The 17,013-nt window shown below is 52.9% G+C and overlaps 1 protein-coding gene across 1 annotated transcript in view; it reads left to right on the top strand.

The window, feature by feature from the left end:
* Positions 1 to 17,013, top strand: part of LOC138452855 (uncharacterized) — a 1,928,742-nt gene that overhangs the window by 775,605 nt on the left and 1,136,124 nt on the right. The window contains exons 28-29 of the mRNA XM_069605205.1: positions 12,906 to 13,081; positions 14,658 to 14,748. Of these exons, the coding sequence (XP_069461306.1) occupies positions 12,906 to 13,081; positions 14,658 to 14,748 (267 nt within the window). The remainder of the gene's footprint in view (positions 1 to 12,905; positions 13,082 to 14,657; positions 14,749 to 17,013) is intronic.

Below are 17,013 nucleotides of genomic sequence, written 5' to 3' on the forward strand. Positions count from 1 at the left end.
GTGGCCTACCACCCCACGACCCCCACTAGTGCCGGGTTGATGTGGTGTTACCAACCCTGTGTCTGGCATGACAACACCATCCTCCGCCTCCATTGCGTCATCACCTGAAAAATAGAGAGAAAAAGGTCACTACACATGTCAGAAGCACACGACACACACACACACCGACAGCAAAGGCATCCGGCAGACATGTGACACACAACATATGACCTGGCATGCATGCTGGGTCTACTTTGAATAGCTTCTGTGATCAGACCTGTTGAAAGGTGGCAGTTTCCATGGAAGTGGGTCTATGCAGTGCAGAAAATGTGTATGCCACTCACTACCTACATGTACAAGCACTCCATGGTGTGTGCCAGGAAATGTGAAGGCAGTGCAATGTCAAATTCAGACATCACGTGCATTGTGCATTCAATGTGTACCATGTCTAGAAGCCAAGCACCCCTCCACCCCAGTACCAAAGCAGGGATGCCTAGCATGGTATCAAAAGGCTGACCATACACCTGTGTATTGACAGGCAGTGTTGACTGGCATCAACAGCTTAATGTGATACAAATTACAACACTGCAAATGATGCTGGGACAGTGGGCAGGACACATGATGAAAACTCCGGAGGCCGCCCACGTGTGAAGAAGACACAAGAGTTGTACAGAGTCATTGGCCATTGAACAGGCTGAGGCCTGTGAGCCACACAGATTGTCAGGGCCTAAACATGTGTGCAACGCAGGACTGAGCCACAGTTGACATGGGGAGGCCGATGAGATGGCAGGCAATGTATGTAACCAAGGACTCATATTACAGTGATCATCCAGTCAAGGACACATAGGGGCATGCGTGCAATGCACATGGAGCATGAATGGGCACTCATGCCCCTGCGGGACATCTGACCCATGCACAGTACAAGTGAGATACCCTGCATCGAGTACTAAGGCTGTACCACACGGCATATGTCTGGCAGTTTCTACGCTGGAAGTTAGCATCTACACAGGACACATGAACAAGATACTACACATTGGCAAGATTGAAGCAGACCAGTGCAAAGGTGGAACTGGAGTGCAGAGTGGCGGAGGAGGGGCAAGGGAGCATGCCCACATGGAGTGCCACATGCAGGCAGAGGAGACATGCATGACGGTAGCATTGCATTACTTACACATCAGAACCATGTATGCGTCACATGTAGCAGCAATCACGCACAACACATCCCACAAGTGAAACACACACGTCCTCAACAAACACGCATCAACACTCACTGGACTGGGCATCAAAGTCCAGCATCTCTCCCACTCCTTCGACCAATTCAGGTGGTATGAACTCCACAACGACAGCCTCTTGCGGAGTGAGTTCTTCCTCCTCTGGTGCAGGCCCACCGCCAGTCACCAGAGTCAAGTTGTAATTTGAGGCACGCTTGGCCTTAGTGCTGCGCTTGATGTCATTCCAACGCTTTTTGCACTCCTGCGCCATGCGCACCTCATGGCCGAATGAACTGACATGTTCGTTGGGCAGCCGTAGTCTGACAATTGGCACCCACTAGCATGTCACGGCTGTGGCCCCGCACGTAGTCCACGAGGAAGTCCAGTTCCTGCTTACAGAAAGGCTTCTTCCTCGACGTGCAGGAGGTCGTGGCTGTGTGTGGGGTCCCAGCATGTGCTGCAGGTGCAACCTTCCTCCTCTTGGACTGTGGCGCAGACCCTGGCTGGCTAATGCCGCCCTGACCAGTATGGCCAGTGGGTTCGGTGGATTGAGCCAAGGGAGTGGCAGGTGGAGGGACGACCAAAGGCCTGACTTGTATCAGTGGCAGCTGGGTGCCCACTAATGGACCCTGAGCAGCAACATCAGCTGTGGCAGGGTCATTGACCGCAACGGTCCTGGTTGGCAGACTCACAACCGGGGTGCTGTTGGGTGCATCTGCCCCTGCACTTGCCAACACCCGGCTGTTCGGGGCAGCAGATGACATGACTGCCCCAGGGACACATGTCTTGGTCTGAGCAGCCCGGCGTGCCCCTATGGTTTCCCCCCTGGCCTGTTGGAGATCTACCAAGGGCTCTTCAAGTGCCAACGCAGCCTGCGCTGGCAGACCCTGAGCCTGGGTGGCGGTGTCCACAGCTGCACCTGCAGCTACCACTACCCTTGGGCCCGTGGCAGTTGATGGAACGGACTGCCGAGTCATACGGGTGCCAGTGCCAGATGCAGGAGCTGCATCCCCCGGAACCACAGGGGGTGGTGGCATGGCTGCACCGACACATGGCACAACATTGTGCTCAAGTGGCGCACCCCTGCCTCTTCCCCCTCTGTGGCTGCCCTGGACACCCTGGAGTCCCCCTACTCCCTGGTCACCACGGCCACGTCCCCGACCACGCCCGCCACGAGGAGTACACCCAGCTGAGGCGCCCCTCACCTTTGGTGGCCTCCCAACCATGGCACAGATGTAGTAGTGCTGGCACAGATGGAGTGGTGCCAATGGGAGGTGTACACCAAATTGACCTGGGCAATTGGGGTGAAGGGGGTGGGAAGCAAGATGTTAACAGCCCCCCTGCACCTGCAAGGCTGTATGTGACCCCGGTGATGTGGTGACGGGTCACGCAACGCTCAGGCACCCCAAAACTGCAGTAAAACCGTGCACGCAACCCTGCAGCCTACGTGCGTGGATTCAACCTCCCGCAGTACGCGGTGGCACCCAGTAACACGAATAACGCGTACGCGTGGGACACGCAGGCTACTATGACATCGAAAATGGGTGCGATACACAGGGGCACCCGCAGTGGGAAAAAGAGCGTGTGCGACTCACCGTCTGACTAGCGCGATGCAGAAAAACACGCGTAGCCAATACCCCCGCCAAAAGAAGAGATACGTCCTTGATAGCTGTGAAGTTGTGATGGCGCGCGAAACAACAGGAAGCAGCAACACACGTCGGTCTCCACGAAGGCACGTACAGCGAACTGCTGGGCCCGCTCACCTTTAACCCGTGCTGAGGGAAACGCACGCGCGCGTCACGTCACTTACGCACATGGGCCCTTCCCTCGTATTACACGCGGACGTGCAGTTTTCCACACGCGCTTACGCGCATGGGCCCTTTCCTGGGCCCTTTCCTCGTATTGCACGCGGACGTGCAGTTTTTCACGTGCGCATACGCGCATGGGCCCTTTCCTCGTATTGCAAGCGGACGTGCAGTTTTCCACGTGCGCTGAAATGCCCATGCATGTCTGTACGCGTCACGTCACAGGGGCGCTTGTGCTTGAGGGGCCTTCTGTCCACTGAAAATGCGTATGCGTGCAGACGTGCTTACGTGCTAAGGGCCTTTCCTCGAATTACACGCTGACGTGCAGATTTTTCACGTGCCAAATCACTCAGTATCAAGCTGGCCACGCGTAAGCACACGGAAGACCACGCTCCTGCCCAGAAGGCCGAACTACTGCCCCCCAGAACCCCGAGCACGCTCCCACCTGCCATCTGCTGCTGCCTGACTGCCTGCTGCCCACGTGCTCTGCCATTTGCTGCCTGCACATCAGCCAGGGGTGCTGTTGCTGTGACCACCCCTGCTGGAACCGAAGACTCCCGACTGGGATTCCATCGCTCCACAGCCCAGCCCCAGGACCCAGTTGCCCACCCACTCCTGCCTCTGGGGTTGTCATGTCGGGGCAAACACCATCTGAGACCACTGACAACCCCCGGCCAGAGAGGCAGAGGGGCACCAGCTTCAGTGCCACCGAAGTTGGTGTCCTGGTGGAGCAAGTCCTGCGACAGTATGATGCCCTCTTCGGAAGTTCTCGCGCCGACAAGGAAGGACGGACTCGGATCTGGACTGACATCATGACTGCCATCAACGCGGAGGGGGTGGCAGTCCGCGACTTACAACATGTCAAGAAGCGCTGGCAGGACTTCAGGTCCAGGACCCTGAACAAGGCCCGGCGCCTCTTGATGGCAGCGGATGCCAAGGGGCGCCGGGGCCACTTGTCGGAAGAACAGATGAGGGTCCTGGAACGCATATCCCCAGCGCTCCACGTCCAGGTCCTTGAGAGGCAGACCCGTCTGGAGTCGAGCAGTGAGTGTACATGCATCCTGATTGTGAGCAGTGCGTGTGGTGAATATTCAGTAGTGTGCAGGTTGCACATCTGTTTGTATGGGGTCGAGTATGGGTGGGGGTGTACAGGGCCGTGGGGCTGACACATGCGAGGGCTGGAATGCGTGAGACATGGCTGGTGCTTGTGTGTGTAGGCTTGCATGCCAAATGCAGTTGTGTGGGCACACATGTTTGGATGACTGTGTATATAAGTAGACATGTCCGTGATGTCACGCATTTATTTTGTTTTTGGCTGCATGTATCAGCACTGTGTACATGTGCATGTGTGTGTATTTGACAAGGGTGCAACAGTGATGCAACATGGATGCATGTGACAGCGGTATGTGGAAGCCTGATTGGCAGATGTGACATGGATGCCCGTCTGAACACTGCGACACTTGGCAGAGGTGTACACATGCATGCAAGTGTGGTGGTGTGTGTACATGTGTGGTGCACTTCATGTGATGTCTGGCTCACCTTTGGCTGATCATGCTGTTGTATGTGTATGGATGGTGGTGGCAGTTGCGATATGGCTGTGGTATGGCTCATGTGTGCGAGTTGTAATGACATGTGTGTTGGGGATTGTGATGACATGTCTGAGGTTTGCCAATGCCACTCATGTACAACTGTCATGTGTGTATGTGTCCATTGTACAGTGCCCTGATGCCTGTGTTTTGTTTCTCCCTGTCTGCAGCGTCAACTGATGAAGAGGGCGGAGAAGGTGCTGTGGAGCACAGCGGCGGGGATCCCACCGCCAGCCGGAGACGCAAGGCCCGGCTCCCCTCCCATGTTGTGATCTCGTTGGGGAGTGAGGAGTCCGGTGCCGCGTCCCAGGCCGCAGCTGCCGGGGGGAGGTCCAAGAGGCGGAGGTTGGAGTTGGACTTCTCGGCAGCAGAAGGGGCAGCTGGGACCCCACAGGGCCCAACAGGGGAAGATGGCATGGAGTCATCCAGGTTGTTGGGGGGTTTGGTGGAGGAGGAGGCCGTGCAAGCACCAGAGACGGGGTCTGGAGGTGGGGATCCCACTGGTGCTAGTGGTGCAGTACAGGACCAGGGACAGGAGGCAGCACAGGCCGCCGCGGAGGTGCCTGTGTGCAATCCTGTCCCTGATCCTGTCCCTGCATCATCTTGCACCAGCAGGGATGCCTACGTCCAGACCCGTTTTCGGGCAGGGGATGAGCTCACGTCAACTGGCCTTCCTCTGCCTGCGGACATGGCTATCCAGGTCCGGGTTGAGCCTGTCCTGGCTGGTGTGGCGTTGCGTCAACGGGCCATGCGAGGTGACCTGCAGTCTTTTCATGAAGAGACTGCACGTCATCTCGAATGACTCGTTGACCACGTCAGCCTGCTGGGACAGGTCACCCAGGCCGGATGGATTCCTCCGTCTGATGGGGCTTGCTACGACCCCCTCCTCAACTGGACCCCCTACGCGCCAGTCGTCCTCTGTGCCATCTTCCCACCCATAAGTCACCTGGGTGCCCTGTGGAGCTGCCTCTGACGGTGCAGCCAGGCTGGTGGAGGAGGCATCCCTGCCACAGTCGGGAGTCGGACGTCCAGCAGGGGTGGCCACATCTACGACTGCACCCCAGCCGGCGGAGGATGTGCAGGCAGCAGGAGGCAGTGCACGGGGAGAGGCACAGCAGCAGCAGCAACGTGGTGGGAGCCATGAAGGCTCGGGGCCTTCAACATCGGAGGGGCAGGCATCGGCCGGAGGGCAGGAGGACCCCGGACAGAGAGTGTCTTCCGTGTGGCAGCGGTTGGGCCACGCCACAGATGCGGAGCGGCAGCGGGCGGAAGAGGCACGGCTCACAATGGTCAGGGCGGAGAACTCCATGCGGAGGGCCCTGAGGCGGGCCGAGTGCCTCGAGGCAATCCGCAGGGTTATGGAGGTGGAGACGTCGACGGCCCTGCAGACCCTCAGTGACATGGAGGAGGACCGCCTCCGGGACATTTAGGAGGAGTTTGATGATGCCCTGGCCCGGGACATCCACAAGTGAGCCGTGAAACTAGCCCGCTGCCCTTGTACATAGTTATGTAGGTAGTGTTAGGTTTCATTTTTGTTTTGATTTTATTTGGACCTTTTGGACATTGGCCACATTTTTGTATATAGTTTATTTTATTAGTTAGTGTAGTTAGATAGGTTTCCTTTCTTTTGTTGGGATAATGGACCCTGGCTTGTTCCCATGTACATAGTTCACTGTTGGATTGTATTTTTTTTTCACTTTTTAACCATGGAGCAATGGCTTTCTTTTTTATTTCCCATTGGATTTTGTTTTGTGGACATTGACTTTGGACAACATTACTTTGGAATTTTATTTTTGGTTTTGCTTTTTTTCACGGACATGCTTCTTTTAATTTTTTACATTCACATTTCTGTTTCTTCATTTTTGATTCTATTTATGTTTCCTTTAATACATATTTTTTTTGGTGAACTTCAATGCGTGGTATCTCATTGGTTTCATGCATTTCATGATATGTGTTTTGAGATTCACTGACACCCATTGGGTGTATGTGAGGGAAATGTGTTTGTTTCGGAACTTGCAATTGGTGTTCTGTGATGTAATTGCAAATTATGAGTGGGTGGATGCAATACTCGGGTGGGTGTTTTGCATTTGGAGGCTGACCATAGGGACCAGGGATCTAGATTGTGATGACATGTTGGCTGGGGAACATGAGTTGGACATGGGTGGGGGCCTGCTGGCAGGTGCCCCACAGTGCTGGGGGGTGGGGGTGGTGGGGAACATGAGTTGGACATGGGTGGGGGCCTGCTGGCAGGTGCCCCACAGTGCTGGGGGGTGGGGGTGGTGGGGAACATGAGTTGGACATGGGGGGGCCTGCTGGCAGGTGCCCCCCAGTGCTGGGTGGTGGGGGTGGTGGGGAACATGAGTTGGACATGGGTGGAGGCCTGCTGGCAGGTGCCCCACAGTGCTGGGGGGTGGGGGTGGTGGGGAACATGAGTTGGACATGGGTGGGGGCCTGCTGGCAGGTGCCCCACAGTGCTGGGGGGTGGGGGTGCTGGGGAACATGAGTTGGACATGGGTGGGGGCCTGGTGGTGGGTGCCCCACAGTGCTGGGGGGTGGGGGTGGTGGGAGACATGGGTGGGGGCCTGGTGGAGGCTGCCCCTGGTGGCTGGGGGGTGGGGGTGGTGGGAGACATGGGTGGGGGCCTGGTGGAGGCTGCCCATGCACTGCTGAGGGGTGGGGGTGCTGGGAGACATGGGTGGGGGCCTGGTGGAGGCTGCCCCTGGTGACTGGGGGGGTGGGGGTGCTGGGAGACATGGGTGGGGGCCTGGTGGTGGGTGCCCCTGGTGGCTGGGGGGTGGGGGTGGTGGGAGACATGGGTGGGGGCCTGGTGGAGGCTGCCCCTGCACTGCTGGGGGGTGGGGGTGCTGGGAGACATGGGTGGGGGCCTGGTGGAGGCTGCCCCTGCACTGCTGGGGGGTGGGGGTGGTGGGAGACATGGGTGGGGGCCTGGTGGAGGCTGCCCCTGGTGGCTGGGGGGTGGGGGTGGTGGGAGACATGGGTGGGGGCCTGATGGAGGCTGCCCCTGGTGGCTGGGGGGTGGGGGTGCTGGGAGACATCGGTGGGGGCCTGGTGAAGGCTGCTCCTGGTGACTGGGGGGTGGGGGTGGTGGGAGACATGGGTGGGGGCCTGGTGGAGGCTGCCCCACAGTGCGGGGGTTGGGGGTTGTGGGAGACATGGGTGGGGGCCTGGTGGAGGCTGCCCCACAGTGCTGGGGGGTGGAGGTTGTGGGAGACATGGGTGATGGCCTGATGGAGGCTGCCCCTGGTGACTGGGGGGTGGGGGTGGTTGGAGACATGGGTGGGGGCCTGGTGGAGGCTTCCCCTGCACTGCTGGGGGGTGGGGGTGGTGGGAGACATGGGTGGGGGCCTGGTGGAGGCTGCCCCTGGTGGCTGGGGGGTGGGGGTGGTGGGAGACATGGGTGGGGGCCTGGTGGTGGGTGCCCCTGGTGGCTGGGGGGTGGGGGGGCTGGGAGACATGTGTGGGGGCCTGGTGGTGGGTGCCCCCGCACTGCTGGGGGGTGGCGGGGTGGGAGACATGTGTGGGGGCCTGGTGGAGGCTGCCCCACAGTGCTGGGGGGTGGGGGTTGTGGGAGACATGGGTGGGGGCCTGGTGGAGGCTGCTCCTGCACTGCTGGGGGTTGGGGGTAGTGGGAGACATGGGTGGGGGCCTGGTGGAGGCTGCCCCTGGTGGCTGGGGGGTGGGGGTGGTGGGGAACATGAGTTGGACATGGGTGGGGGCCTGCTGGCAGGTGCCCCACAGTGCTGGGGGGTGGGGGTGGTGGGAGACATGTGTGGGGGCCTGGTGGAGGCTGCCCCACAGTGCGGGTGGGTGGGGGTGCTGGGAGACATGGGTGGGGGCCTGTTGGTGGGTGCCCCTGGTGGCTGGGGGTGGGGGTGCTGGGAGACATGGGTGGGGGCCTGGTGGTGGGTGCCCCTGCACTGCTGGGGGTGGGGGTGCTGGGAGACATGGGTGAGGGCCTGGTGGAGGCTGCCCCTGCACAGCTGGGGGGTGGGGGTGTTGGGAGACATGGGTGGGGGCCTGGTGGAGGCTGCCCCTGGTGGCTGGGGGGAGGGGGTGCTGGGAGACATGGGTGGGGGCCTGGTGGTGGGTGCCCCTGGTGGCTGGGGGTGTGGGTGCTGGGAGACATGGGTTGGGGCCTGGTGGTGGGTGCCCCTGCACTGCTGGGGGTGGGGGGGTGGGAGACACGGGTGGGGGCCTGGTGGAGGCTGTCCCTGGTGGCTGGGGGGTGGGGGTGCTGGGAGACATGGTGGGGGCCTGGTGGAGGCTGCCCCTGGTGGCTGGGGGGTGGGGGTGGTGGGAGACATGGGTGGGGGCCTGGTGGAGGCTGCCCCTGGGGGGTGGGGGGTGGGGGTGCTGGGAGACATGGATGGGGGCCTGGTGGAGGCTGCCCCTGCACTGCTGGGGGGTGGGGGTGGTAGGAGACATGGGTGGGGGCCTGGTGGAGGCTGCCCCTGGTGGCTGGGGGGTGGGGGTGCTGGGAGACATGGGTGGGGGCCTGGTGGAGGCTGCCCCTGGTGACTGGGGGGTGGGGGTGGTGGGAGACATGGGTGGGGGCCTGGTGGAGGCTGCCCCTGGTGGCTGGGGGGTGGGGGTGGCGGGGAACATGAGTTGGACATGGGTGGGGCCTGGTGGAGGGTGCCCCTGGTGGCTGGGGGTGCAGGGGGACATGCGTTGGTGGGCAGTAGTGCAAGTTTACATGTGGGTTGGCTGGTGGGCATGGCCATGGTGGATGGGGTGCCTGCAGGACATGTGCTGGGTAGGCCCCTGGGGTGTGAGCCACCTGCAGGGGCCGTGGAGGGTGTAGAGGGAACACCTGGGAGGACCCACACGTGCAATTCACGTGTGCTGCTCCCCGCGCACCCCTGTAATACACGTACCCTGATGAGATTGCGTGTGGAACTTCCGGCGCACCCCTGTAATACACGTACCCTGATGGAATTGCGTGTGGAACTTCCCGCGCACCCCTGGAATACACATACCCTGCTGATGTTGCGTGGGATACTTCCCCCGCACCCTGAAATACACGTACCCTGATGAGATCGCGTGTGACTTCCCGCGCACTCCAGAAATACACGTACCCCGCTCAATCGCGTGTGTAACTTCCCGCGCACCCCCGAAATACACGTACCTCGCTCAATCGCGTGTGTAACTTCCCGCGCACCCCCGAAATACACGTACCCCGCTCAATCGCGTATCTAACTTCCCGCGCACCCCCGAAATACACGTACCCCGCTCAATCGCGTTTGTAACTTCCCGCACACCCCTGAAATACACGTACCCCGCTCAATATCGTGTGTAACTTCCCGCGCACCCCAGAAATACACGTACCCCGCTCAATCGCGTGTGTAACTTCCCGCGCACCCCCGAAATACACATACCTCGCTCAATCGCGTGTGTAACTTCCCGCGCACCCCCGAAATACACGTACCCCGCTCAATCGCGTATTTAACTTCCCGCTCACCCCCGAAATACACGTACCCCGCTCAATCGCGTGTGTAACTTCCTGCGCGCCCCCGAAATACACGTACCCCGCTCGATCGCGTGTGTTGCTTCCCACGCACCCCCGCAATACACGTGCCCCGCTCGCAGAGGCCCAATTGCTGTATGTTGCCACTTTTGTGATGCGCTGGGACTCTATCGCCTGCCTTCGTGTGGCGGACGTGTTTCAGCTTGTGCGTGTCTTTGGCTGTGCGTGGCTTTGCCCTATTCGATTCCATGAATACGTGTGGTTCGAGTCCGTGTGGGCGTTCCGTCTGCTTCCCTGCAGTGCATCCCCAGTTACGCCCTTATTTTCGCGCGTTGTTCCCCATTCCGCTCGTTACGCCCTGTGTCCCGCCCACTTTCTGGTGTATGCGCCGAGGTTGTGCGCTTTCACTGTGCGCGTCGCGCACGCCTTTCGGGATGTTGAAGTGACGTGTGCGCCATGCACGGGTTTGGCGCACATCCCGAGGTGAACACGCGCAGGGACTTCAATGAATCGCGCGCGTGCGCCTGTTTTTTTCCGCTTGCGCCTGCTTGCGCCTGCTTGCGCGAAGATTTTCGGCGCACGTTTGTTCCATGAATCGGCCCCAGTGTCTTTTGTGTGATACAGTGTCTTTACATTGTTAATCCTGTTACAAGGTGGCAGTGCTTCGGTGTGCCACATATGTAATTTGTTCAAATGTTGGTAACCTTAGCACGCAGTAGATTCTCTCACCAAACCTTGGAAATTATTGTCTACGATGTCACTGGAAACTGCCCCGCAGCTCCCATTGTTGATATTTGCCCCTCTACAGTTTTATGTTGGATATGACTCCCTGGGTCATTTGTTTCTTCACCCCTTGGCACTGTCCATGTACTTGTATTACAAAATGTGGGGGTGGAGGTATGGGACATCCACGCACAGGCTAGCAAATCCTGCACTGCCAGGCAGCCAAGCTGGACTATGAGATGAAGGCACTGGGAATTCTGGGCATTCAATGAGTCTAAGGTGATCCAACAGAGGCAGAGAAAATGCCATATCCCCCAGCTGTGATATCATGGCAGTGGAATATGATCGCAATATTCCACTGTTGTGACTTCATGGTAAGAAGATACCTCATTTTTGAGACATGTATTTTTTTATAATGGCTTGCCAGGTAAACCATACATAACAAATATATTTATTTGTCTCCAAATTCTGTTTGTCATATGATTGGGGTTGATGTAATTGTATGTAGCCCCTGTTTCCAGCCCTGGTCCAAGCAAGGGTGTCCACCTCCATCACCCCAGACCACGGACAGTCCGCATGAGAACCACCCCACTAACTCACAAGACAAGCCAGTAGGGAGGGGTGCTGTGCCTCAAAATATAATTGCTGATAATAGGAGATGGGCTACACCCCGAGGTCTTAAATCACTAAGGCACACAGACACCAAAGTGAATTTTATAGGGATCCCAACGCGGACCCCTCTTTATTTTTAAAACACAACCTTTAAACTTTATTCCATACCAAGGATTCCCCTGGCATGAGAAGCAACTGACTGGGGGCCTGCTATGTCAGCTCACCTTTCCTTTCCTTGGATGGGTCTCGGGAACCCTTGTGTAGCCCCTGTTCTTTGTTTTCCTGATCCAGTTGAGCACAGAATTAGAAATTCTCTGAGCCAGGAATGGACTCACCGACACCATCCCACCATCCCAGACCAGTACAGTGCTGCCATCCTCACACAAGAGTCAATTTGGTGCCATCTCAATCAGGATGTGGGGCAAAGGCGAGAGCTGTTCGACTCTCTGTGACTGCCGCCTCTGGAACAATTCTATTATCTTTAAACTGAGGACACCTGTCAAGGCATATTCTGAATCAAGTGGTCCACTGCCACTTCTACCATATTTCCTCATTTCACCTCCATTCTTCGGTCAAAATGCCTAATGATATCTACTACTTTCCTGGATGACTCACTCATGCCTAAATGCATGAGCTAACTCCTGTCCAGGGAACTCGTTCCTTATGCTTTGACCCAGATAATGTCAGTCTTCCTGTCATTATGTAATGGAATACTAGCAGGGAGGGGAGAATTTGAGGAAATCCTAAATGGTACTCCACTCTCTCTGGGACTTTGCTTACATCAATACTCTTCTGACATGTCTGTACCTTACTCAGTCCTCTCATCTTCTTCTAATAGAAAGCCCTAGCTTCCCGCTCCTGTCCATAGTCTTCAATCATTGGCTCAGTCATGCATTCACTAAGTTACTCCAATCCAATTACTCAAGAGACATTATTCTGCCACCTACAGCCTGGCATCACTAGTCACTGTTCAGAGCCACACATCCAGGAAACACCCAGCATGACAGCACATCAGCAACAACTGAGGGGAGAGCTTAACCCTTGCAGTCTCAGACAGCCTTTGTGTCTGTTGCAAGACCAGTAGACTAAAAAAACAGCTTTCCAGTCCCCTAAATGATATGGGGGCTACACTAGCATTTATCCGAAATCCCATCCTGACAATCACATAAAACCCTGTAAGCAATATCTCTGTGTGGTGATTTTATGGATCTTCCACAATAAATTAAAGACAATCAAAAGCACCCATTTTCTTTAACATAATGATCAACCTCCTAGAAAAGTCAGCTTCAACCTGTGCGTACTAAACCCATTAACATTCTCAAGGCATACCTCTTTTGTGAGAGAGAGGCTTGCCAAATGCTTTTAAATCAACGCATGTCAACATTTTACAGTGAATTCCTCTTTTGATTAACCATAAGGGTACAATATATATTCAGATGTGTGATATATGATTTCTTTTGGATCACTGTCATCTGCAATTTCCTTTCTCTCTTTAATATAGGAGAATTTACAAAGAGCTGTTAAGTACACAGAAGAGGTGTACACACAGCTCACTGTGCCAGTGCAAAGCCTGGAAGAGCTGAATTCATCTCTTCAACTTTTAGAGGAGCTTCAGGATATGGAGAATAAAATTGATGGTGTTTACCAGCCAATAGAGGACATGTACGAGCAACTTAGGTATGCAAAGTTCAAAAAACAAATCAGCACATATTGCTAAAACCTTCTGAAACAGGAAATTGTGCCTGAAACTGTTATAATGCTCAATGTACATGGGTGGTGTATATTCTTGATCTACATGCAAAACATTCCACAGAAATGCACATGCCGCATAAGGAAGACATTTTGCATGTTTTTCTTATAGCATTCATTTTACTCTGAGCCTATATATGTTGGCAATGATGAAGAAAGCAATTTTTCTGAGACTATATCTGATTATACGTTCTACTTTTACTTGCATGTTCTGCATATGTATATATGCATTAAACCTGTTAAAACCCTCTTCAAGGCAGGGGCCTGTGAGCTATCAGGACAACATCATCTAAACGTGCTAGACATCAGATGACTCACTTCCAGCCATAGGGACATCTGTTGTGATAGCTGTTAGATATCTTTCCATATCATTAAGATATAAATTAAACAGTAACGGTGCAATCACACATCTCTGTTGTACACCTGAGTCAATCGCGAAGCTTCAAGTGTAGCCACCTCTTCTAGTATAGGTAACAAAAGCAGTAGTGTTATAATTGTAATTAAATGCTAGAGAGCCGAGTGTTCACACCTATTGGGATAGATCGTTCACAAGAGAAGTGCCCTTTCTCCTCGATAAAAAGCTGTTGGCAAAGCCATGAAGGCGAGGTAAAAACCACATCCTCTAACTCTATAGTATTTGTCAACAAGGAGTGCAAGATTAAGACTGTATTGGCTATCTGAGAGTATAACATCCTCATTAACCCAAGTGTACAGTATGGATATGAATGTCCCTACTATCATTATAGAGACATTGCTATGAGTACTTGTTTATAGTATCTACAATCACTTGAATCACCTTTTTTAAACGCTGATGCAATAGAACCAGTAAGCCTTGATGTAGGCAGACTTCTAGAATGTAACACTGAATGCAGAACAATAAATAACAAGGGTGGCTGTAGCCCTATAGTAGATTTATAAATGTCTCCAGGATCTTTGTACCAGTCATGTTGTACATCAATCCAGCATAAGCAAATTATCTTGAATATCATTGCTAGAGGCATTCCTAAAATTAATATAGTGGGGCTAACAATCATTTTCAGATCTATCTGCCAAGAATGCATTATTTAATGGAATATTATCTACACTGTTGTTCACTAAATTCTGATCAGAGCAGCTTTTCATAATACGTTTCCATGCTTAATTCTCCTGTGAAAGCTTGGCCCTATTTATATTAAAACTATAGTTCTTTCACGCTAATATTCTCATAGGTTGAGTTGGTGTACTATCCTTAACAGTTGCAATAAGAGCCTTTTTTGCCACTCTGCAGCCTTTATCATACCAAGCCTGTTTGGACCTCTTTATCTCTGATTTAACAGCGTCCGCTAAGATATATTTAAGGATAACTTTGAGATTATCAAATACATTATTTATGTATTTACTGTGCATTTGTAAGGGGCTTATACATCAAGCAATTGGTTCCACATCATTTGCTGCACATTCTTGTATATGATTGAGTGTCGAGTCTTCTCAACCAGTAGAAACTACATTGTTTTATCTCCCGTAGGTCCTATGAGTTACGGATACCGAGAGTAGAAGTGACTGATGTCAAACATTTGAGAGACAAGTGGACCGAGCTGATGAGTCTCACATGCAAGGTAGGTGCTGTTGGGCAGCTATCAATATGTTATGAAATTGTACTTTTTATCCCCCTCAATATTTCTATTTGTTTCCCCTATGTCTGCAAATACACTGTGGGCCTCATTATGAGTTTGGCGTGTGGTAAAACATGCATCTGTCTGCCAAATTATGCATTTCATACCTGACACGCTTCAAAACCGCCTGACTTTGTATGGGGGAAATAACCTCCACACAAAAGCAGCATAACCACACACACTAATCCTACATGCAGTAATGAACCCCCATCCCTCCATGGAGTCCTTTATACCCTGAAAATAAGACTAACTGACTGGCCCGTATGACTCAGAATCGTACAGATCCTTCACGCAACCACATGCTTGTGCATGCAGTAACGGTAATTCTCTGACGATATGTGGTTTCTGGCTTTTTACCATGAACCTCATAATGAGGCTCAGTCTTAAATCAGAGGCATGATTTAGCACTGATGCCAGCTCAGTTTGGCACTGATATTTGCACCTAAAAACTGGAGCAAAATGCTAAATGTGCACTATGCTGTTATTATGAATGCCCTTGTAACACCAGTGGGTTGGTGCAAATGTTGTTGCAAAACATTGCTATGACAGTGAAAAAATGCACATAATAAAGATCAGTCCCTAACATCAAAACAACATGAAATGATGCTAAGCACACAATATATATCTGCAAAACAATGTTACAGTGACCACAACACATATACCTACCGAATAGAGCAACAACTGCATAACTTCACATATTCATAAGTACATAATACAACCATAAATAAATACATCTAACCATTACTCATGCAACTGAAATGACTTTTCAAGTTCCATAGGTCCCGCAGGTCCCTAGTGGTTGTGCATGAAGTTGGGGAATGCCCTGCTCCAGGAAGAAATATTGCTTTATTACTTGGGAAATAGAAGCAGTGGAGGTGAAAGTAACTATGTAGTTTCTGAACTAGAAATAGGATTGGTAGAACCTTTTATTTCCTTAATTTAAGAATGCAGGAAGTGAGCGCCTTCCCAAGCCAAGATGGAAATGATTGGATCAGACTAACACAGGCAGCTTGGAATGTTGGCAGCATTCCAAAACTGCCTCCGGCAGGTCCTATTTTGTTCAATCTCCAGTAATAGGAAGATATTATTACTTTGCTCTGGCCTTTAACTTGGACTGCCAGGCCGTTACCACCCGTTCCTTGGAACGTGGGCTTAACGCCACATTACAAAACAAGATAGTTTGAAGGAGTAAGTCATCTGAAAATCCTGTGAATAAACCGATTTTGGAAGTGACACAGACGTCACAAGATGGTGGGAGCACAGCGGGTTGTTTTCAATGCTAGTAGAAACGTACAAGTGTTTTTGGAATATGTATAGGATTTTACGCTGGACGTTCATAACACAAATAAAGTGATTTCTGAACAAGATTGTAAGATTAGGGCTCTAACATTGGAAAATGTTCCAGAGCGAGACAGTGAAATTCACCGCCAGCATTGAGGGGACAGATTGTTTTGGAGCAAACGCACAGGGAATGCATCGCGCATGCTCCAGCGTGTAAGCTCTCTCAGAGTAGTGTCTCCACAATAGGACTCCATGGGCATGGGGACATGGAAACACTGGCACTGTTGCCAAGGTGCCGGTGCTTCCGTGACAACTCTGACTACCGGGGCCGTTGGCAGACTTGGAGTGTGGCGGTCTGGGAAGGGTGCCGGTACGGTGCAACCGGCGGCACCCTTATTTCCAGACCGCCACACTTGTAATGAGGCCCAATATATAACTATCTATTATTTACAGAGATACCTTTCTATAACAGAAACACGAGCAAAGAGTAAAGACCTGAAGAATCTACTATTGACTATTAAGTTCTATGTATATACATTAAGATTAGGATTAGCATAGCTAGAGAAAGATAGACAGTTGTATATAGTTTATGTAAAAGACAAAAAGGCAACACAAAGATCTGATCCCAGTAAAAGCTTAAATGAGCAGAAACAATAATCTTCTAGCTTTAAAAGGAAGTGTTCAGGTGAATAATATTGAAGTATCAATCAATATGTATTTTAAGATTAGGGAAATAGAGTGCATGTAGACTCACCTTGTTCCCATTTTCATGTTTCCCAGTTCTGTAGATTCCAGACCATCGTAAGCTGTGAGGGAGAATCTGTTCGTTATTTTGTCCCATTGACTTTTCCTTCCTGGAGTGACTTGCGTGTAGATCAGTGTATTATCAGCAGCTAGAAACAAAGCGCCTTGGGAGGGTCTGTGGAT

Source organism: Ambystoma mexicanum, chromosome 4p (assembly GCF_040938575.1).
Source record: "Ambystoma mexicanum isolate Mex_15411 chromosome 4p, UKY_AmexF1_1, whole genome shotgun sequence".
Classification (NCBI taxonomy): domain Eukaryota; kingdom Metazoa; phylum Chordata; class Amphibia; order Caudata; family Ambystomatidae; genus Ambystoma; species Ambystoma mexicanum.